At 35.8% G+C, this 24,411-nt stretch overlaps 1 protein-coding gene across 15 annotated transcripts in view; it reads right to left on the reverse strand.

Moving 5' to 3' along the window:
- ADAMTS6 (ADAM metallopeptidase with thrombospondin type 1 motif 6) overlaps positions 1–22,279 on the reverse strand; it is a 330,357-nt gene extending 308,078 nt beyond the window's left edge. For 13 of the 15 annotated variants that reach the window (XR_012413697.1, XR_010587386.2, XR_012413698.1 and 10 more), the window contains exons 1-4: positions 21,697–22,279; positions 13,880–14,254; positions 11,080–11,444; positions 458–626 (exon numbers count right to left, since the gene is read on the reverse strand). Coding sequence is in view for 8 of the 15 variants with exons in the window: in XM_065546321.2 (XP_065402393.1) it covers positions 458–626; positions 11,080–11,444; positions 13,880–13,976 (631 nt within the window). In the remaining 7 variants the exon portion in view is untranslated. Of the gene's footprint in view, positions 1–457; positions 627–11,079; positions 11,445–13,879; positions 14,255–15,494 lie in introns of all 15 variants that reach the window. The other 2 variants (XM_065546320.2, XM_015451548.4) reach the window with 2 other exon arrangements.
- Between the last annotated feature and the right edge of the window lie 2,132 nt (positions 22,280–24,411).

A 24,411-nucleotide genomic window follows, 5' to 3' on the forward strand; every position in this document is an offset into this window, starting at 1 on the left:
AGAAAATGAATTTTATACAAATTTAAAGACTTCTCAAAGAGCTCCCAGATGGATTTAATACTACTGGTAGGTGGCATTGGGAATTACACCTGATGTAAATGACAAGTTGATGGGTGCTGACTAGTTGATGGGTGCAGCACACCAACATGGCACATGTATACATATGTAACAAACCTTCACGTTGTGCACATGTACCCTAGAACTTAAAGTATAATAAAAAAAAAAAAAAATTAAAAAAAAAAAAAAAAAAGAAACCCAACCTAAAAAGCAGAGAGAAAAAATGTTTAAAAAAAAAAAAAAACTACTGGTAGGTGACATCCATTAAAAGGGCTCTGGACATTATAATCCTAGTCAAATTCCTACTTACTTTTATTGCTAACCTTACTACACTTGCCATAAGAAAGAAAAAGCAGCAATCCAATACAATATGCTTTCTAAAAGCTGCACACTCACTCACCCGAAACCCCACAATGAGAGTGATCATACAGATGTCGTTGTTGAAGGGCAGACTTTTTGTAAATAACATGAGGGTGGCCATTTTCATAACTAAAATGCTTGGAATCCTCTGTGGTATTCTTTAAAGGTTCAATAAAATATTCTTCATCTTCTGTAGCAATAACACCATGCTAAAAGAAAAATAAACAAAGAACTTACCAAGGAGAATAATTTTAAATATTAGTTATCATTATTAACAAGAGCTAAAAATAAATAGACACTTCTCTAAAGACAGGGTTAAAACACGTTAATAAAAAAAAAATTAGCGAATTATCTGTACTCAGTAAAACATTATATAAATGTTCCTATTCTTTAAAAAGAATATTTAAATACCTCCATATGCTATGCACTGTACTCAGCATGTCACATACATGATTTCCTCCAATTTCACAATGACTCTGTGAGGTAACAGAGGTTTTATGTGAACACTAAAACTTATTTCAGTTCCACATTATGCATGTAACTATATCCTCTGTGTTTAGATATAGCTTTGTGATTGAGTTTTGGACAATAAAAATATGGGCAGAGGGTTATATAACACTTTCAGCCCGACCTCTGAATACCTCTGCAGTGGAATCTTCTACTCTCTTTCCTCACTGAATGAAGACAACTCCAAATACCTAGGGTAGGTAGAAACCAAAAAAGAAGGAACCTGGGTCCCTGCGTGACCTCTTAGAAAGCTGTCTGATGTAGACACAGACACACACAAGAAATAAACTTCTACTGTGATAAATCACTGACATTTTGAGGTTTATGTTGCATCAATTAATAAGTTGTTAATTAACACACATCCCATACATCCCCATTCTGCAGATGAAGTAACAGGCTCAGAAGACTTGCCCAATATTATACAGAGGTAAGTGAAGGTACTGGAATTCAAAGTTCTGCCCTTACTTACAGTATTTTATCACCTTATCCCTATCTACTTAGCCAAGTGCTACTCAGTTTAGTTATCTCTCCTCTTTAAAAACCTTCTCGGCCGGGCGCCGTGGCTCAAGCCTGTAATCCCAGCACTTTGGGAGGCCAAGACGGGCGGATCACGAGGTCAGGAGATTGAGATCATCCTGGCTAACACGGTGAAACCCCGTCTCTACCAAAAAATACAAAAAAAAAAAAAAAAAAAAAAAAAAAAAAGCCGGGCGAGGTGGTGGGCGCCTGTCGTCCCAGCTACTCGGGAGGCTGAGGCAGGAGAACGGCGTGAACCCAGGAGGCGGAGCTTGCAGTGAGCTGAGATCCGGCCACAGCACTCCAGCCTGGGCGACAGAGCAAGACTCCGTCTCAAAAAAAAAAAAAACAAAACAAACAAACAAAAAAAAAAACTTTCTCTAGTCCCTAGTCCAAATGGAGTAGCTTCACCCTCCACTGAGCTTCAATAGAGCTAATTCTCAGTATCACTTATTTTCAATTAATTCCACACTGCTTTGTTACATCTCAAGTCTTGAAGTCTTATTTAGAGTTGGTATAAGTTTTCAACTTCATATTTTAGCTTCCCAATTAGATTATTTGCTTTTTAAGGCAAAGGGTTATGTCTCATATTTCTTTGTATCAGTTACAACCACAGAAAGTGTCCCACATGTAATAGGTATAAATAAAACTTTGTTGATGAAAAAGAATGAGATGGTAAAAGTTATCTGAAATAAGAATTTCCACCCTTGTCTAATAATGTTTTCCTAAGTATGGCACATGTGAGGACTGCTCTTAATCCAACTAATTTACCCTGTAACACCAGATAAAATAAAAACTCTCTGGGTGTATTTCCTCAGCTGGAAAAATGAAAGAGTTGGTCTAAATTAGTGGTTTTAAAACAGCACTCTGGGGAGCCCTAAGGGTTCCATGGAAGTGCCCTCAGGGGATTGCCCCAGACAACAAAGGGAGACCTACATGGCTTGGATTCCTCGGTTTAGGAATCAGTTGTGCTTTTATTAATCTATACATTAAGTTTCCACATAACATTTCATTTGAAAAAGGAGTTTTGCTGCTTTAAAAAGAAAGTTGAAAACCTCTAGTCCAGATAATCTCTAAGGTCCCTTTGAATTCTAAACCTCTATGATTCTGTTTAGGGAAATTCATGTTAAGTACCTCATGCTTGGAAGGAATGATAAGACATAATCAGAGTTGCTCTAATTTATAGATTAAGTTGGCAGTCACCTACATGAAATGAGCTGAGAAATGCAAACAAAAAAAGCAGCCCTGAGTCACTTCATATAATTTTCACCATTGTTTGCTTTAATTTAAGGAAAATAGTCCCTATATTAAATGCAAATACTAGCAAAAATAACATAATATGCCATTAACATATTCTAATACCTCAGTATGAAGTACTTTACCAGGTAGATCAACAATGTGCTAAAAAATGAACACAGTTCCTGCAGAATAGCAGGCAAGTATAAGTTTTGATAAGAGGGATATGTAGGAAGCAGGGTCTAGGCTACAGTCCAGAAAGGCTAGAGACTAAAATCATGCTGGTCTGTGGGCACAAGAAAATTGAAAGTTACCAGACAAGAAATTTGATTTGCTGGGGAAAAATGAAGTCAGAAGCCTGGTAAGTAAACATAATCTCTAATTTCAAGAATGAAAAGACTCTGGAAGGACAATCCAGAGATTTTATATGTTAGGTACTTTGTAAAATGTTTATAACATTATCTCTTCTTAATAACTCTTTGACGTACCACTATCTGTTCCACTTTGTAGATGAGAAACTGAGATGCAGCAAAGTTAAACAATGAACTCCTGTGACTGACTTTGGAGCCAGAACTCTTAACCACTATACTATAATTCTCTTATCCTCTAAGGGCTGTTTCTGTATTTATTTATTTTTTCACAAAATATGCTTTCACAAGTGCCTATCACAAGGCAGATACTATGCTACGTGGTGGGGATACAACAGTGAACCAAAGTTCCAGCTCTATCATGGTACTTACATTTTGGTGGGAGGAGCTAGAAAAAGCTAATTATGCTGGTGCGGTGGCTCATACCTGTAATCCCAGCACTTTGGGAGGCTGAGGCAGGTCAATCACGAGGTCAGGAGTTTGAGACTAGCCTGACCAACGTGGTGAAACCCTGCCTCTACTAAAAATACAAAAATTAGCCGGGCGTGGTGGCGCATGCCTGTAATCCCAGCTACTCGGGAGGCTGAGGAAGGAGAATCGCTTGAACCCAGGAGGCAGAGTAAGCTGAGATCACGCCACTGCACTCCAGAGCCTGGGCAACAGAGCAAGACTCTGTCTAAAAAAAATAAAATAAAATAAAAATTTTTTAAAAAGCTAATTGATTAAACAAATAAATGATGAAGCAGGTAGTGATAAACATTAAGAGGAGAGATAAAAGCAATCAAAAAGGACAGAGAATAATTAGAGGTGAGAGAATTATAGAAACTATATTGGATAGTTGCAACCATCCTCCCTAATAAGGTGGTATTTAAGCAGAAACCTGAATAAAATGAGGGAGCAAGCTAAACATTTATCTTGGGAAAGGGCAGACCAGATACTAGCAACAGCAAATGCAAAGGCAATGAGGTAGGAGCATGCTTACAGTATTTCAGAAACAATCAGGAGCTACAGTGACTGAAGGGAGGGAAGGGAACAGTGATTATGAGATTAAAAAGGGTCTGAAAACCAGATGATGGAGGGCCTGAAGTTAGTGGGAGTACCAGAAATCTATGCATGCCTGGCAAGAGCCCTGCTCTCACTTACCTCAGTATCCCCATTCACCTTTACACTATCTGCCTCAGGACCATCAGGGTTAATCTCACCATGCGTCCTCTTTCCTGGCAGTATAAATTCCTATGAGAAGCCCAAACCTCACCCCCTGGATTCTAATTCTCATATGATTACGTACATCATGTTTTCTGATCCCATCTCCTACCCCTCCCTATTATTTGAAACACTTCCACTGTGTTCTCGCAAACTCAAGGTCAATCACCAAAAAAATCTCCTCTATCCCCAGCTTCATCTGTGAATATTCACTTCATCTTGCTCTAACAAAAACCTGAAGCTCCCTAAATGATACTCTTTTCCTGTAGTCCTCTGGAACAGTGGCTGCTTTCTCTTCTACATGCCTCCTATTGGACCTGAAGGTAGCGTCAGATGTTCTTGCAACTCACTGCCATTTCCAAACAATTCTTTCTCCCTCCTCAACAAACAAACACCAGCATTGAACCTCGTGCCACGATCTTCTCTCTCCTTTCCCAGTTGCATTTATCTATTGATCCCAAGTCAGTCCCCTCATTCCTTAAAAATAACAGATTCTGGATTACTGTCATTCTCTGCAACATCATTCCTGAAATAGTTGATTTCAATATCTTCTTATATCACAGATTCTTAAAAAACATGTATGTGCATATGCATATACTCTGAATCCCTTTGGAAGTCTAAGGGTGAAACCTAAGGACTCCTCCTCAGAATATTTTAAATGCAGAAAAATATATAGGAAATATATATATTTACTAAATAAAACCAATTTAGTAAAATACAGTTATCAAAATATTTTTTAAAAAGAATACATATAACTTGCATAACACTTTAAATAAGATCTTCAGTGGCTCAAATAACTTCCACAATTTCACAACAGTGATGAATAAAAATATTTTGAAAAGAATGCAAAAACTGTAACGATATGAAAATATCTGTGGTTTCTATTGGAGGCAAAGTCACATGTACTGCTATCATCCCATATGGTTACCATATAATCCCATCCATGGACCTAGTTTAAAAACTAATGACATAGATGGTCTCTTCATTCCCTGTCCTCTCAATTTCTTGACCTCCTCTCCCTCAAATATCTTGTCCCTCACCTTACCTTTTACACTATGCCCATGGTCAAACCCTAGACTTTGAGCATTATCAATATTTGGAGACTTCTATAATCTTGATTTCAAGTATCCCATTCTTCTATCTTTCTAAAACTGTCCCTCTAATATACCAACTCCAAGGGATAGTCCTTTTATCCCCATGAGGTCCCATAATCCATTGATCCTACCACATTTTCACTGTCCTTTACCCACCTCATGTCCTCACTTCCCTCATAACCCAGCTTCAATTCCACCTTCAATTCCCTCACCTCTTTCTCACTTCATGGAATCCAGCTGGCTAAACCACAACCTTGATAAGATTCAACTTTGCTGAGCTTGCACCTTTGCAGCTGCATTTGGCCAGAGGAAAATATACCAGAATGCTGACTGGTCTCACTTTAAATTCATTAATAATTTTAACTGTAACTGTAATGCTTCACAGAAATTGTATATTTATCAAGTTCATTCAGTATTCCATTCTCCTGGATAACTCTTTCATGTTTTCTCATCTCTACTTAATCCTCTAAAACCTTCATATTCCCCTCCAATAGACATCGCAAAACCTCCTACAAATTCCTACAATCACAAATACTCACCTACCTGCATCTTATGTCCATAAAATCTATTTTTCCCTATTATAATGGATGAAGTATCTATTCCCCTAGCTAAAGATAATTATTCTATTTGTGTGGAAAATTCTATCATTTCTCACCTATCAAGACCTTCATTCCAGCACCTCTCACTCTACCTAATCATTCCCATCTTCAAACAAAACAAAACCTCCTGTGACCATACTTCTGCCTGCTACTAAAAATTTTTTTTGCTTTTCCAGAAGTCCTGAAATAACAGTCTATATACTCTTTTTCTCTCCTCCCACTCCATTTTAAACCTACTCTAATCATGTCATTGCCTCTTCTCCAAACTCTTCTTCACTGAAACTGCTTTTGTCAAGGTCACCAATAACTTCCTCAATGATAAATTCAATGCAATTTGCAGTGCTACTCTTATTTGGACTCATCAGCAGCATTTTCCTCTTGAAATATTTCCTTCTGGCTGCCAGAACATTTTCCTGATATTCCTTCAACTTTATTACTCTGTTCTCTGTTGTTTCTTCTATGTCTCTCTGACCTCCCTGACCTCTCGGAATGCCCAAGGGCTCAGTCCTTAGACCTCTTCTCTATTCAACCTATGCTCCCTTCAAAGCAATTTCATATAATCTCTTGGCTTTAAATGGCATCTATACATTGATGACTCCCAAATTTATAACTTTCTAATTCATATCTCTCCTCTGAACTCCAGACTGACATATTCAATATCCTATACAACATCTCACGTTTAATACCTCCAACTGAATTCATGATATACATCCCCCTACCTACTCTTCAAACAGCTTTTTCATCTCAGTTGATTCCTGAGTCTTTCTCACCTTAATTGATGGCTGTTAGATTATGTTACTTGCTCAGGCCTCGAACTTGTAGTTATCATTGATTTTATTCTGCATCCCCTAAAGTCTTTACGTCTGGCTCCCAGTTTCCTTTCTGACCTCAACTTCCATTACTCTCCCTCACTTTCTCTTGGCTACAGCCATGTAGCCTCCATGCTGTTCCTCAAACACTCTCAGATCATATCTTTGTACTTGAAAATTTCTACCTGAAAATCTTATCCCTCAGATGCCAGCACTTCCTTCCTCCTTTCCCTTAGGGTCTCTGCTCAATACTTTTTCCTCCTGAGCATTTATCACTACCCAATATATTACAGTTTTTATTTATTTATCTTATTGTGTGTATGCCCTACTAGAATGCAAGCTATATGATAATAGAGATTTTTATTTTTGACTATTGTAATCCCAGCACCTAGAACAGTGCTCATTATATGGAAGGTACTTATAAGTATTAGTGAAATGAATGAATAATGAAAAGGGGAGAATGACAACTGTGGACATGACTAAATGAACAGAAAGTCTAATGGGGTCATTGAGCTTTTCTAACTAGTTATATAGTCTTTATAATCTTCAGAGGGACTGAAGATAATCAGTTTTCATGAAATAACAGAATGTAAGAAAATCCAAGAAAAAAGAGAAAGAACTTTTGAAAATTAGAAATATGACTGCTATAATTTTTTAATCAACTGAAGGAAAAGAAGATGAAATCAGGGAAATCTCATAGAACTTAGAACAAAAAAGAAAACAATGGAAAAAGAGAAAACGATAAGAGAAGCAGAGAACCAATTCCAGAAAGAGAGAACATGGAGGAAGAAAGAAATAAGAAGATAAAATTATTAAGAAAATAATTTTTTTAATTTCTCTAAGCTGAAGGAGGGTTTTTATTAAAAGCACCCATCAAATACTAAGCAGAAATTAGGAAAGAAAACCCATAGTTAGATGTGTTATAAATTCCTGAAACAGGAAGGATAAAAGGAACATGCTTTCACTGAGGGAAATTTTTTTTTAACTAAAAAAATTTTTTAAAGAAAAAAGGACAAGAATCTGACTAGCAGCAGACATTTACCTGTGAATCAATGCTAACTCTTAAGACCATTAAGTATTTTTCCTTTTTTAAAGCTATAAAACCATATAAATAAATTTTATGCCCTATATATTCCCTTTCCCAGTACTACCATCCATCATCATTAAGGAAGATGATTATTTGAACCCAGAATTTCACATTCAGCTAAATTATCAATCAAACATGAGGGCTGCACAAGGTCCCTTTCAAACAGACACAGACTCAGAAACTTTACTTCCCAGTTGCCTGTTCTGAGGTAATTATTTGAAGATATTCTCCAACAAAACCAGGATGTAAACTCAGAAAGAGAAAGATGTGGAACTAATTTAGGAAAGAAGAAGCCCCAAAATGAGAGATGTTACAGAAACTAACATCAAGAAATTAGCCCAAGAAATTAATTAAATGGCTCCATGAAAAATGCCTCCAAAGAAGAATGGAATGTATTTCAAGCAATAGATACAAGGACTAAGGAACTGGAAAATATTATATCACTTGATAAAGAAACTATGCTTTTTTCTCAATAAGAAAAAGTAAAAGTAAATAGAAACTCCAGAAAAAAATAAAACCTGAGTAAGAAACCGTGGTCCAAATACAAAGCAAATTAAAATATGACATGATATGAAACTGACAGACTATAATGTTAGGAATTTTGTCCTTTGAATGGTGCAAGAGTCCCAGCACTAAAACTATGGGTGAGGAGATAGGAGTAGAAAACACTAATGATCTCTACATTAACAACTATTTTATATAGAATGATTAAAAACACAGAATTTATTAAAAGTGGTGGCCTTTGAAAAGTAGCATTAAAAAAAAAAAACACTTGTTTACATATTCCATTTGATTAAAAATGTAACATCCATAGGAGGTGGAGGTTGCAGCGAGCCAAGATCACGCTACTGCACTCCAGCCTGGGCAAGAGTTAGTAAGACCCTGTCTCAAAAAAAAAAAAAAAAAAAAAGTAACATTATACAGAATAAGAATGAAGGTAAAGTTTACTAAAACTGGTGTGTAAAAGTGTGAAATATCTGCTCACAAATTCCTTAGGAACTATCAAGGGAAAAAATAGTAACTTCAGAGGACAAACCTGGCAGATCACCCCTTAATCAAATAAGCAAACTTAGTTAACATGGACCATACAGTGTCAATAAGGGATGAAGTAAAATAGAAAGGTGTTAACAGAGGGAAAGAACAAGAGACAAAGTCTCAATAAGGATGAATAGGTGACATTTTGTCATCTCCTTCATTGTAGAAAAGGTTCCATTTTCAACTTTATTCTCACTTTTGAGTCATCAAAGAGCATGTTTCACAATTTCATAAAGTCACCTATATGAAGTTACTTGCTCTGAAGTTACTTGTTTCCAGAATTGAATTCTTTTCTAAACTTCAGAGCTATATTTCTCAAATACCATTAGACATCTTTAACCTTTATTTATTCAGATTCCTCATATTTGCTATATCAAAGGCATTCTCTTCAAATTACTCTCCAATCCAGCTCTCCTCTGACATTCGTTCTCAACTCATAACATTCATATATACTTTCATCCAAAAGAGATATTTCAGCCATCTTCAATTGCTTTCTCTCCTGTTTCTCACAAGTTCAATTCTATTTCAATTTTAAAAATATTATTAACTACCTACTATTCTCTGTCTTATTATATGTCAGGAAAGAAAAAATAGGATGCAAATATTTTAAATTTTGTCCTAAAATGTGGTTCAAATTCATTCTATCTTCTTTATTCTCAATGCCATAGTCTTTGAATAGGCCCTTATTGTCTCCTACATGTTCTAAATTATCTTCATATCTACAATCACTCTTCTCTCAAATCCCACAATGGAATTAGTTTTGTTTTGCTTTTTTCTAAATCTTGAATTTGCTCATTTCATCACCCTGTTAAAACTAGCAATAGCATAATTAATGTTAATGCCAAATGTAAATAACTTAGTCAATGACTAGAAATAGCATTTTTCTATGATAATTAATAGTGTGTCATTTTAACATATGAGAAGTTTTAGAATACATTTTGGATAATCTTATTCAAAAAGATAAGTCTGTTTTATAGATAAGGTCCTAACACTGCTTATAGAGAAACTAGTAATGAGTGTACTCAATTTGTCTATAGAAATTAAACCTAAATCTTATAAGCTAAGTAAACATTTTGGCTCATTTTTACTTAACAGTGATAGAAAGCAGACAATTGGAGCACATTCCTATATACATCTACAGTGAAATGTTTTCTCCATTATGTAGTTCTTGATAGTTCTTTCAAATTTAAAACTTATTTAAACCCAACTCGAATTATAGTTATTTTATATTGAAACAGAGAATATGGGTATGTTACAATAAAAAAGAAAAACAGTTTCTGAAAATATTCCTTGAGCATCAAAATGTCTGTACCCTTTTCACAGACACAGCTTTAATGGAACATCTACATTAGCCTGAACAGGGTAAACACAGAAGAGAAAGTATGGAAATTTGCTTTGTTTTGCAATTATTACTATGTGCAACTTTGAACTGTGTATTTACCATTAGACTAGAATGGATTCAAATGCCCAGGATAAACTCTGTAGTCTTGAACCCATTTTCTTTTCTTTTTTCTATTCTTTCTTTAAAATATATTTTTAGAAATGGGAGTCTCGCCATGTTGCCCAGGCTGGTCTTGATCTCCCAGCCTCAAGTAATCCGCCCATCACGGCCTCCTAAAACACTGGGATTACAGACATGAGCCACCTCACGCAGCCTAGAACCCAGTTTCTAAGTAAAGTAAGATTTACATCAATCTTCATATAAATACATAAAAAATTATCTCATAGACACTGGTATAAAAGATTCTACTTCGAGAACTCGTAACTATAAGTAGGTCATAAGTAATTTTAAGATATGTTACCTACCAAAGAAAAAGATTATAAAAAGAATGTCAGCGTCATGGCTTCCTGCCATAATACACACATACATACAAACATACCCTAAAATTCTTCAAAAATGATTGAGTTTTGTTTATGCATAAAAGATATCTTATCTGAACAGAAAAACTTAAGTCAAAGGGAAACTTGAAGTTTTGTTCATTCCTCTTCTAATAATAGAGTTTTAAAAGCTGCCATTTGAAAAGTCAATACATTATTAAAAAGAAAATCAAAATCAAAGGCAGCAGAAATAGCAAAAAAAATGTAAACTATTACCTTCCTACTTAAACTACACATATATATAATATATATATTTTTAATCTGAGGAAAGACATTTATATTGCGAACTTATTTTCCCATCAGAAGTTTAAAATTATAGCATCTACTTACCAACCCAACACAGTTGCTTAAAGCCACTTTAGTTGTACTACGTTGATCTTGCAAATATCCTGTGTAATGACAGTTGTCTAAAAAATCATGTTTCCACTGGGGTCCATCTTTCCCCCAATATTCTACTGTAAAATGTTTGGACACAAAATCTGTATTGAGAGTCAAGTTTAGATGAAAGTGCTTGCCATAGGCTGAAAGTTTAAAAAATAACTTAGATACTGCCTGCTGTGGATCAATAGGGTCCATACTCCGTCTTCTCCTTGAGTGTTTATCATTTTTCACAGTAAAGCTGAGAAATGCTCCATTTTGATCAACCCTTATTGGAATAGTTAGCTGGTAGTGTTCAAGGTAAGTCAGGAATTCCTCTTTGTAATCACAAGGCAGAGAATCCAGAAAAAAAACACATGGAAGAAAAGAAAATTTAACAGAACAAAGAAGCAGCAATATAAACAACAACCATGTCAGTTAAAACTATGAATCGTTATATGTGAGGTATGTACAAAAAAAGTTATATTAAACAAAAATGAAAGAAAAATTTAAAATCTGAAGGTTAAGTTGCAATTATTTTAATATTACTTGTGAAAGACTATTTTACTTTTTTAATTTTTAAAACATGGATCCTAAGAGCTAAATTCTGTAAGAAATATGAAAATTTTACATTGAAATAAAAAATAATGAAAAGCACACACATGTAAAAGAAAAGAGTTTAGCTCAGATAGAATCTGTTTTTGAAAGTTATCCAAAAAAGAATCTCTATAGCCTTATAGAAATTATTATTTTTTAAGAAATCATCACACGGTGAAACCCCGTCTCTACTAAAAATACAAAAAATTATCTGGGCGTTGTGGCACACGCCTGTAGTCCCAGCTACTCTGGAGGCTGAGGCAGGAGAATCGCCTGAACCTGAGAGGCAGAGGTTGCAGTGAGCCGAGATTGTGCCACTGCACTCCAGCCTGGACGACAGAGCGAGACTCCGTCTCAAAAAAAAAAAAAAAAAAAATCGTCAATAGGAATGTAAAATGCTGTAGCCACTTTGAAAAACAGCCTGACAATTCCTCAAAATTTTAAACATGGAGGTAATCATATGATCCAGCAATTCTCCTATCAGGTATGTACACAATAGAAATGAAAATGCATATTCATATAAAAATTTAGATGTGAATGCTCTTACCAGCATTATTCATCATACTCAAAAAGGGGAATTAAACCAAATTTCCATCAACTGATGAATAAACAAAATGTAGTATATACACACAATGGAATATTATTTTACAATAAAAAGGAATGCAGTACTGGTACATGCTATGACATGAATGAACCTTCATAACAACTGTCTTCATAATCAAACATTTTATGTCTTCATTATCTAACATTTAAAACATTATGCTAAGTAAAACAGCAAGTCACAAAATGCCACATATCACTACATTTATATGAAATATCCAGAATAGGAAAATCTCTACAGACAGAAGGCTTAGAGGTTGCCTACAGCTGGGGGTGAAAGCTGGTTTGGAGAGAATTTGGGAGTGACCACTAAGAAGTATAGGCTTCTTTTTGGAGTGATGAAAATGTTCTAAAATTGATTATGTTGGCGATGACACTAGTGCCAAAAAATAAAATAAGATAAAATAAAATAAAATAGGTTATTGTGATGGCTGTACAATGCTGAAAATACTAAAAACCACTGAATTTATATACCTTAAATGGGTGAATTACATGGTACGTGTAGTAATATCTCAATAAAGCTATTTTAAAAACAGCTTGACTAAAATTTCAGATAACTTTTAGACATATTTTCCTCATTTAGATGTACTAAATATTATCCACCTACCTTCTTAGCCATACCTTCTTTCAGCTAGATTTACCACTAAGGGAAACCAAATGTCTGCTTATTTGCCTCAGTATCTACACATGGAGTTTACCCACTAATATAAACTCCCATAAAACCATAACCAAATGGTAAATAAATTAAAAGACAGTGTTTATTTCACTTCTTATAAATAGAGTTCATACTAAATGTCACGGCTTCATTGATTTACTCTGAAAGCCACACTTTTTAACATGGACTTCTAGACACATACATCAATCTGTAATAGTCTTGAAAATCTGGCTCATCGGCACCAAAAAATTATCTGTTACTATGTATTCATGGGAGGGAAATCCAAAAGGTATGCCTTTCAATAATTCTATACAGACTGGACTGGTCCATGGAAAGCAAAATGACATTTACTCCTGGGCCTGCTTTATTAAGATCATTTCTATGATATAAGGCTCAATTCTATAGATTAAAATTATAAACATTAGAACATGAAGAGCTGCACTTCTTACAGTTCTCACTCTTATACTCAGATTCTAGTCTTTAGATCAGAATTCTTAGGTTTGGAAAAGTATTTTTTCACAAAGGGTCCATATTAAAAGGGTCCTGTATCATAATTTATCTGGTTTCTTCTTCCACAGTATAAATGTTTGGATTTTTTTGAACATGTCCTTGCCCAAAAACTCTAGTCATGAACAAGCTTATTAAAGTTTAAGTCTCAGAAGAACAAGGCCTGGGGTCTATCATTTTCCAAGAAAGACCAGTCAACTCTAAAATCTACTGGATGTTAAATACTAGTAGGACAAGTTAAACGACGCATAGCCCTTAACATTTATGAAACGAGCACCGAATTGACACAGTGGGACTCTATTCCTATCACTACATATCCCAAAAAAAACTATCCACCCAAACTAAATATGCAGAATCTTTTCTTGTCCAATTAATAGCAATATTTTGTGTCAGTTTCAAAAGCAAGAATCCTACCTTGAGAACTGTATGAAAGCCTGTGGTCACTATGAAATTCCGATGAAGCCATGATGAGGCTCAAAATCCAGGTCAACGTCTTCCACAAAATTTCCATAATTTAGAAAACTGGATGATTTTTTTGAGGGCTACCTATGTGCTAAAGAGTCAATACCATACCAAAATCGAAGCATAACAATTTTATTTCTTTAAAACTTCTTGTAAATTAGTTATTGGATGTTCCACTGTTTAAGAGGCACTTTTATCCAACATCCTGCACTTTCTTCTATATCTGGATTCATTTTCTCAATCCAAAATGAAAAAATAATGATGGTAAAAGTTTTCATAAGCAAAGCATTAGGCTGATTAGTTACTAAAGTATGGCCATTTTTTAACCTAGAAAAAAAAAAATTTAAGTTAACTGAAAAATATCCAGAATGGAAAAATCCAAGTCCTATATAGTACTGAATCCTTGCCAAAAGACGTAACTACAAAATAATATAGTTAAATTAGACCATTGTTACTCTTTGTAGTCTAAATAAACATTCACAAGATTAGACACAGAATTAGAGACCTCAATGGTTATCAGCATAATGCCAGAGCTACTTAATAATCAAATAAGGAATCTAAAGAGAAATCATAATTCTTTTTTAAAAACTTTAAAGATAACAATGATGGGCAGTGAGTTAACTTCCTTTTGATAAAATAAAGTCAGCTGACTTCACTACCTCAGTTCATTATATGTAAGTGACAAACAATATGTGATCCCATTCCATAACATGCCTTTTAAACACACTCATATCCAGATATTGTGTTGCTTTATAAGGCACCTATCATTTTTTTTCTGACAAAGTAGATCTACAAATACAGTGACATTTAGCAGCCATCTGTGAACACTAAGACAGTATCAGAAACTAAACTTCTAAAAAGTTGAACTATATGTACCATAACCCTTGACTTTACTTGGAAGTCTTATGTGACTTACAAGGCAACTCATGAGTCAATTTCAACTCTCTGGAATGTAACGTAATAGAAATTTTAAAAACTTCATTTCAAGTATTACAACAGATTTCAAGTCCTATCTCATGTACTTTACTTTCAACTAACAACCTCACTCAGAGTCTTCATTCACACTTGATACAGAATAGCATATTTGGCTGCCTGATTTCCCAAGATACAGCAGATCAGAAGAAGAAAATAACTAAGAGACTAAAAACTAGCCATAAACAGCAAAACTGTGACCCAAAAAAAGGATAAAAAACTAAAATGTAGTTTAAGAACCCCAAAGTAATATAGTTTGGGGTAGAGGCAAATGGGTCTTATATAGTTTAACAGTTCCTATTGTTTGTATAACTGTGTTATATAGTTCAATATCTGACATTCATAATACTATGCCTGAGTCCAAAATAAGAAGATAAATGCTTTTAATAAGATACGTTACTGTTAATAAGTTAGGAAAGTACACAAAAGATATTAGAAAGATTTTCATTCCAAATCCCTAATATATAAAATTTTCACATACTAAATACTTAATATATATTTGTTGGTTGAAAAAAATGGATGAGTAAAAGAATGAATAAATGAATAGTGGTTAAAATAAAATCACTTTAGGCATATAAAAAGTATTTGTAGTTACCTGTAAAATTAACTTATGTGAAACACTTCATTCCCTGCGGTGCTAGAAATATTGGTACATACAACATATAAAACAACAACAGCCATTTAAAATTCCTTACATCTGTCTCTACAAGTTATTAAACTGCTAAGCCTTGGAAAAGCTAATTCATTAATCAATAAATATTGTCCTACTATGTTAAAAAGATGATGTTATAACAACATCAGAATACAGAAAAGGATTAAGGGAAACAGAAAAGATTAAGATTCAATCCTTGCCCTTGGGGAGCTCATAATCTAAACAACAAGGAAAAGTGTAAGGCAGACTGACAAATGCCATGACAAGGTTGTGCAAAGTTGTTGTGGGAGATCAGATGAGGGAGATGACTTCTGGGTCAGAGAAGAATTGATCAAGGAATGTTTATGGAAAAAGCAGCATTTCAGACAGATCCTGGAAGACGAATATAATTTTACAAATCAAATTGCTGAAGGTAATCATTACAAATAGAAGAAATGCATTCCACAAAGTCTAGATAACCAGAAAAAAAATGGGAAATAGTAAACAATATTAGTAATAATAGCAATAGCAAATTTTGTTCCTGTGGAAAAAAAAAAATAACAGGTAATAACCAGAAAGGTAGTTTAAGATCAGACCAAAAATAAAAAACTTTAAATATATATTGCTTCTTTTAATCTCCAAAACAATCTTGTGAAGTAAATATACTCTGCCCCTGTGGTAGAGTAGACTCTGATGAGCCCATAATAATAATCTGGCTTCCTCATATCCATTCCCTTGTTCCCCTCCTCTTAATTTGATTCTAACCAATAGAATATCTCAACTTTGAGGGGATATCACTTCATTATTACATACAAAAGATTCTGACTTCCATCCTGCCAGCCACATCTTTCCCTAATTGGTTTAGATGAAGCAAGCTGTCATTTGGTGAGGCCTACATTGAAGAAACTGAGAGCAGCCTCTGATATCACTAACAAGGAACTAAGGCCCTCAGTCCAACAGTATGCAAGAAACTAAATCCTATTCAGTAATAAGTGAGCTTAGAAACAGGTTCTTCCCCAGTCAAGCCTTCTGTAAAGACCCTAGTCCTTGGCAACACTTTGTAGCCTCGTGAGATACACTAAAGCTGAGGACACAACCCCTAGATTCCTGACCCAGAGAAACTGTGTGATAATAAATGTGTATTGTTTTAACTCACTAAGTTTGTGGTAATTTGTTACACAGCAATTGATTACTAATACAGCCACCAATTCACAAATAAACTGAAGCTCACTAGTCAGATAGGTATAAAACAGTAGAGCCCAGATTCACACAAGGCTGTCTGATTCTAAAGTCTAAATTATTTGTATTACATCACACTTTCAGTTTAAGGCACTCAAATTTAAACAGTCAATAGCAGTTAATAACAACCAATGTCAAATAAGATTTTTTTTTATTATTCGAGATGGAGTCTCACTCTTGTTGCCCAGGCTAGAGTGCAGTGGCACGATCTTGGCTCACTGCAACCTCCGCCTCCCAGGTTCAAGTGATTCTCCTGCCTCAGCCTCCTGAGTAGCTGGGATTATAGGTGCGTGCCACCATGCCCAGCTGATTTTTTGTATTTTTTTTTTTTTAGTAGAGGCGGGGATTCACCGTGTTAGCCAGGATGGTCTTGATCTCCTGACCTCCTGATCCGCCCGCCTTGGCCTCCCAAAGTGCTGGGATTACAGGCATGAGCCATTGCGCCCGGCCAAGATATTTATAAATGGTATTGTTTAGTTAATGTGAATAGTTTTTAACAACTTCACATACAGTCATTGTTTCTTCTCGAAATCACTTCTACACTAATTTAGGCAAGATACCAGGTACTATATATCCTTTCTCAGGTAAAAATTTTTAGAGAGATTAAGTTATACCATTATTCAATAACAGCAATAAAAAGAATTCCATTATCTTGGTTTCCAACCTACTTAAATACAGTTTCCATACTCTAAACCTTCCCATGTAATTTTAAAATTATAATTGTTGCCTCATGAACAACATTCATTCTCATTGTTTTAATTTTTTTAAATCACTGGAGTGTTCTGAGTAATAAAATCTGACATTAAATGAGTCCCTCATATAGTTTAGGTTATAATCTTCCTTTAAAGCACATATACTTAACACATTTGAGTTAATTTTCTAGCAATGGAGATAGATTTGATTGAATCATTCATCCCTATTTTTCTGGGTTTTGAAACTACTGAGAAACTTACAATACATTTGACTGGATTTAGGGAGTAACTATTTTTCCCTCTTGAGAAATGTCCTGCTCTTTTTGTAAATTGTTACAGTTTCATAACCTTCACTCTTACTTATTCTCCTGTAAATGCCCAAGTTAACTAAGCCAGTAGCATTGAGAAAAAAAAGTAATACCTATTTGGCCAGAAGTAGACTACCGTATGATTTAAAGATTTGCAGTAAAAAAGGCATTGGTGCATAGTTGAAAAAGCAGGAGCTTTGAAGTTAAACAAACCAGTTATAGTCTTGGTTCCAACACTAGTTACAATAGCTGGCATGTGAGTTTCTTTTTCCTTTATCGCTCCCTTGCTCCCTCTTTTTTTTTTTTTTTGGCCTCCAGTGCTCAGTGAAGAAACTTAACATTAAGTAAATTAGTCTAGATAGAATTCAACTAGAATTGGCCAGGCATGGTGGCTCATACCTATAATCCCAGCACTTTGGGAGGCTGAGACAGGCAGATCACCCATGGTCAGGAGTTTGAGACCAGCCTGGCCCACATTTCAAAACCTTGAATATACTAAAAATACAAAATTAGCCAGGCGTGGTGGTGCGTACCTGTAATCCCAGCTACTCAGGGGGCTGAGGCAAGAGAATCACCTGATCATGGGAGGTGGAGGCTGCAGTGAGCCAAGATTGCACCACTGCACTCCAGCCTGGGTGACAGAGTGAGGCTCGGTCTCAAAAACAAAAAACAAAAAAAAAGAATTTAACTAAAATCAACACAACTAACAAATCTAATGACTCTTAGTCCCCTACAAAATAAAAGTGAATGAGTTAACCCACTTTCTGACACCTGGTGGGGAGGTTAATCTGGACACCATAAATATGTAGAGCCTGTGACTTTTCCAGATATAGTTTACAAAGTTCAAACTAACATTAAAATACTAAAGAGTTGTCCAAAAATTACAATGCATTGACCTTTTAAATTGTATAGCAGAAACATCATTATGTTGTGGAAAGCACAAAGGCTTTGAGTCCTGGCCTGACCCCTAGTTACTTAACCTCTCTGTATCTGCTTTCTCATCTATAAAACCATGATACTGATGTCTATCTCACAAAGACTTGTTAAGAGATTAGATTACATATGATGTAAAGTGTCTCTGTACTTCACTTTAAGCTAAATAATATTAGCCCTCCTTCATTATCTAACATCACTTTTCAAAGGCCTTCCTTCAAAAATAGTTTCATGTTCCTCTTTCCCTCATAAATGTGAAATAAATTAGATATGATGATGGAGTCAATCAACTAGTTACATCGTCTTTTACAGCAAGGAATAAAGAACTTCGGTCTTGATAATGATACTTATAACTACTTTAAATTTGAAAACAGAACCAAAACATCCATTTCACTTTGATTTCACGTATGCTTTTTTCCCTAACACAAATGCACCAGGCAGTAAAGTGATCATTTACCTGCTTCCATGGATCAAAGCTACACTACCTAAGAAGAAAAAAGATCACACAACTTGCACCATAGTGATTTCCTCAGTAGTCTGCCCTGGTTGGAGGGTATTACTTGTCTTTTTTCCTCTATCATCTTTACTTCCCACTCAAGTGATCTGGGAGTAGCCAAGGTAATAATTTCTTCTTGTGAACTATTATTATGAAGCTAAAGAACATGTATAACGTTCTTCTCAACTTCTTTCATCCATCTTAACTCTGGTTATTTATTTAAGGCTGATTTGATCTCCATGGAAGAAACAACAATACCATGCTCATTTCAGGTATTTAATTTTTATATATGAAAATTAACTTCTTTCATTTTCCATTTATTCTCTCAACAAATATTTATTATCACCTACTGTATGCTAAGGACACAATTAGGCTCTAAGTATAAAGGTTTCTAGGTCATTTATAAAATTTGTGAGATTGGTTTCCAAGAAAAGATGAAACTAAACACATAAATTACCCAAAACATATCTATCAAGAAAAGCAAACGAGCTAAAAGCAAAAACACAATCCATGATTTATAAAACTCAAGCCCTAAATTACATGTAGTCTCACACTTTTTTCCAGATAGCAAGTAAATACACATTATCTGTATTAGAAGTTTTTTCTCTTGAGGTTAGCTTGATAATCAACCATGTTTTTTGGCAGAAGCAAGAGAGCTATCCACCTCTTGCCCTCTTTTTCTCCCCACTACCCCCAACACATATTCCAAATATGTTGTTAACTAACTCTCAATATGGTAACTCCCTTCATTCAATCACTAAAGTCACAAACTTGATAAGATTTGGCATAAAGACCCATCCTAGTAACTACTAGTGGTTACTAAGGAAAGAAAAAGGAAGTGCTAAGAGTAGACCAGAGTAGGAATTAATCTTACAGGTATTGGAATCAGACATGAGGAATATTACAGTATTTTAAGTCTTGAGGCTAGAAGATTTTCTTCTTGGGAATCACAAAAATATTAAGACCACTACACAGATTTCATTTGCAGCCATTTGTGGCAAATGTTGTGGCAAATGAATGAATTTGACTTGTTTGAAATCAACGTATTTGCCTCTAAATGCTATTCTTCAAAAATTCAAAACACTAATGATCACATTTAAGCACAAAATTAACATAAACTAGACTGCAGCTACCACTTTGCTGCAACACAAGAAAACAATTATCTCCAAAATTAATTTTCTTAATTTCTTTCAACTACACCAAGTTTGTGTTACATTTCTTTTCCTGTCATGAATTCTGAAAACTGTCATTCCCACATCTAAACAGTCTAATTAACAAAAACTAAAAAAGAAAGAAAAAAGAACAGAAAATTAGTCCACGACATCTGAACATAAAAAGAATATGTTGAAAATCACACTCAAGTGTCTTTTTTAAAGTTCCAAGCAATGGTTCAGTTTCCCTTTTTCTCTCTGCTCTGCACACCCTCACCTCCCCCCGTCTCCACCATTCCACTTCGCCCAGACAGAGGGTAACAGTCTGAGCTGCCCTGGTTGAGTTGATCCTAAAGTTAACATTCAGCAGCCCATTTCCAGACAGCAGCGCTAAATCTATTTGGATAAAACGCGTGTGACCCAGACAGTTGGCATCTGGCCCAAACGCGTTGCACCGGCAGCTCAAATAAAAACAAGAGTAAGAAACTCACTCTCTTGTTCCCTCTCAGTGCGCTTTCTCAATCTCTCGCTCACTTTTCCTCTAGTACAAGGAAAGAAAGCATCAAAGACAGGAATTGCAGCACATATTATCAGAAAGAGGCTTTCCAATACCCCATTCTCGCACTCTCGCTCTCCCTCCTCAATCCCTGAACTTTGGTCCCATACACCATATATACAGACATACCCCGATAAACAAGGCTCCGGAGGGTTATGAGTCTAGCACGTCCCAAGTGGCCAAAAGTAAATCAAAAACACACGCTTCCATCTCTTTGATTAGCCTATTAAGAGCTTAACATGTCCTAGAGCATCGGGGCTACAGCTAGCACATTAATGCTACCCTCTGAGTCCAAGCATAAAATATGCACTTGTCTGAAGACTTACGACACTGACATGAAACTACAAAATGCAGAAGACTTTTCTTTAAGAAAACTGGAAATCAATTTAAAACACACACATCATTATTACCTTCCGGATTACTATTTGGTGATCAGTTAAAAGATTACAATAATCATAATCAAGTCCACTTCACAAAACATGTATTGTATATTCATAAAATAAACGTATTTTTTGCATCATAAAATAATTGCAAGTCCCAGAATTCTACAACCCCCGACAAGTCTGGAGTTAAAAAGATATCTATTTGTAAAATGAGTTCAGTCAAGCTCACTCATTGCCATTTAAAAAAAAAAAGAAAAAGAAAAAGAAAAAAACCCAAAACACACACACAGAAAAAAAGTTTTCTAAGCGTTATTCGGAAGACAAGCAAAGCACAAGTTGTTGGTTTAAAAAGGAAAAAAAAAAAAAAAAAAAAAAAAGCTTCATTGAATATTGTTAAGTCTTCCTTACCGTTTTCATCTTCAAATTCTGATAAAAAGTAAGTTTCAGACAATAGAGATTGCACTGGACGACTCACGTACTCCCTCTCTTCTCTAACTTTTTTTAATTTTTTTTTTTTTTTTTAATTTTTTGCCCCCCTTTGCAAAGCCACACCAGCCAGTTATTCTGCAGCCAGAATAAAACCCTATGGTCTGGCTAACCCGGGCTTTAGAGAACTGACTTTCCGATTTGGCAGAATAAGAGATGCCTTCAATACATCTAGGCTATCACTCTGAGATGCTGCCTTTGCAAACCCCCTTTCTCTCCCTCCCCACCCCCCAAAAAAGGAAAGGAAAAGAAAGAAAAGACGGGAAAAAAGACTTATTGGGGGTGGAAGTGGTGCCCTCTCTTCCTGGAAAGCTTAGTGCCTTTGCTATGCAAATAACATGTGCAGAGCATCAAAAGGTATCAGGAGAAAAGAAGACAAGAGGAGCAGGAAGGGCAGCAAAGTTTTGTTGAAGTAGCCCTAGATCTCACTACCGGCCCCCAGCCAACTTGAATTGCAGCAGGAGAAAATTTTGGCAGCTTTTCCTCGGAGGCAGAGCACACTGACGTCAGTCTGCAGATGTGCCTGGGCTGCGTCGGGTGCGCATGTGTCCTGGGTCGTCACGTGGAGGGGGAGGGGAGGTAGAGGTACAATCGGGGTAACCAACTACCAGCCATTCAGAAGGGCTTAGACAATGTCAACTTTTCCACACTGTGAATGAGAGAAATTCTGGCCTCTCTAACCTCTCTCCTATCTCACTCCGCCTCTTTTCCTCCTCCTCCTCTAAACTCTTAGAAATTCTAGCCTGGTTTGCTATTAGTTGTTTCTTGGAAAAAGGAAGGGGGAGGGAGAAGGATGAATGACTTTAGATGGACTAATGTCACTGTTAAGATCTCTGGTGTCATTCTCTGTGTAATTTTATTTTTGAACTCCACACAATCAAAATGTTAAAACTTGCACGTAAACAGTGCCTGTGAGGAAACTTAAAGCTTAGATTCGTGGAGCAGGCAGACATCAAGCCTCAGTAGCTACAAGTGTACAAAATGCCTGTGTTTTATACATACTTCAGCAAGTAAGGTTAGCACCAAAAGGAAAAGTAAACTAAAGTAAACTAATACCAGCACATTTTCCATCTGATTATCGACTTCAGGTTATGTGGAGCTTTAAAAGAAAAAAAAAAAAAAGTAGGGGAGGAGGGAGCGGGGGAAGAGAGAAGCTTGCATTATTTCCAGATGAGGGTGAGACTGGATGGTGTTTTAAAGTGCAACCGGGAAAAACCACAAGTGGAGTGTATTTTTTTAAAGTCAGTCCATTGAATGAAACTTCAATGATGCCCAAATGAAAATAAATCCGAAATAGGACCTCCCTCCCACCACCCCCCACCAAAAAAAAAAAGGAGGGGGAAACAGGAACCCTGCTGCGATCTCAAGATAAACAAACAAAACCTCAAAACTGGTTCTTCAAGCTTCCCAAGCCCACCCTCCCTCCCCGCTACACACCAGCTGCCAGTCCAGACTTTAAGGATAAAATACCGCTACAATGTAGCACTTTCACTTTCATTTGCTGAGAGAAACCTGCCACTGGGGAGAAAATGCCCAATGTTTTCCATGTCCTAAGCAAGCAAACAAAGTCTGGCACATACATCGGAAACAGGAAAAAATGTGAAAATAGCTCAGGACAAATGTTGCCTTTCAACGGTGTAATCTGCTGCATCATTTATCTGTCTCTACCATTGAGTGTAGAATAGGGAGCTGTTTAAGAGTTTCCGAGGTTGGGGGCAGGGGAAAATTGACGCCTTGAAATTCCAGTCCTTAGTTAATGCCAAGTCGATTTCCGATGGCCAGAACCAGAAAGGAGAATTGGACCAGGGGGAAGGGAGTAGGATGATCTTTCCGAACACCGGCTCTTAAATTTCAAGCTTCTGCTAACATTATTGCCCATTTGATTTTTTTTTTTTTTTTTCTTCCTACGCCGGAGGTAGTAGGTGTAATTCTTCTGGTGAATCTATGAATAGTTGGCTAAAAGGAGGCATGAATCAGACCGAGAACGTCCAAGAATACAGTTATTTCAATTCTTCTTCAAGGGTTGAAAGTGTCCGGAAAGCATCTGTCCACAGTCAATAGTCCTCATCCTGACGTTAATCAGTAGTATTTGGCTAAATGCCATTTAAAATGTAGAAATCTGTTCAATAGTTAGCCTTGAGTTTTAAATAAAGATGATTCATATGTATGTATGTATGTGTGTGTATTTGTATGTGTACATATGTGTGTACATATATGTGAAATACATGAGGCAGCAAAATATAGCAAGAATTGTAAACACCAAAAATAAGAAAAGTAGGCATCAAATGACTATTTAAATAGTTTTGAACCTTAACCTTCCTTAATTTTTCCAGTACTGGCAGTAAATAGGGACAGCCAGTACACACACAAAAAATAAAGGTATGAGCAGTAAACATCTATATATGCTCTCTGAAAAGATTTTACCCTCAACTAAGATAAACTGCCCTACAAAGTAGCAGCTTGTAGAGGAGCTTACTTAGTGGGAGTGGACTTTGGCTAATTACTTATTCAAAGAGTGCCATCCTGTGTCTAAACAGAGTAATGAAACTTTTCCAGCAGATTCTGTCTCCAAGTGATTGGGTCAAGAATACTGTGAAAAACTGGTGAAAATTGATTAGGGTGGGAAATGGCGAATTG

The sequence above is a fragment of the Macaca fascicularis genome, chromosome 6 (assembly GCF_037993035.2).
Source record: "Macaca fascicularis isolate 582-1 chromosome 6, T2T-MFA8v1.1".
Classification (NCBI taxonomy): Eukaryota; Metazoa; Chordata; class Mammalia; order Primates; family Cercopithecidae; genus Macaca; species Macaca fascicularis.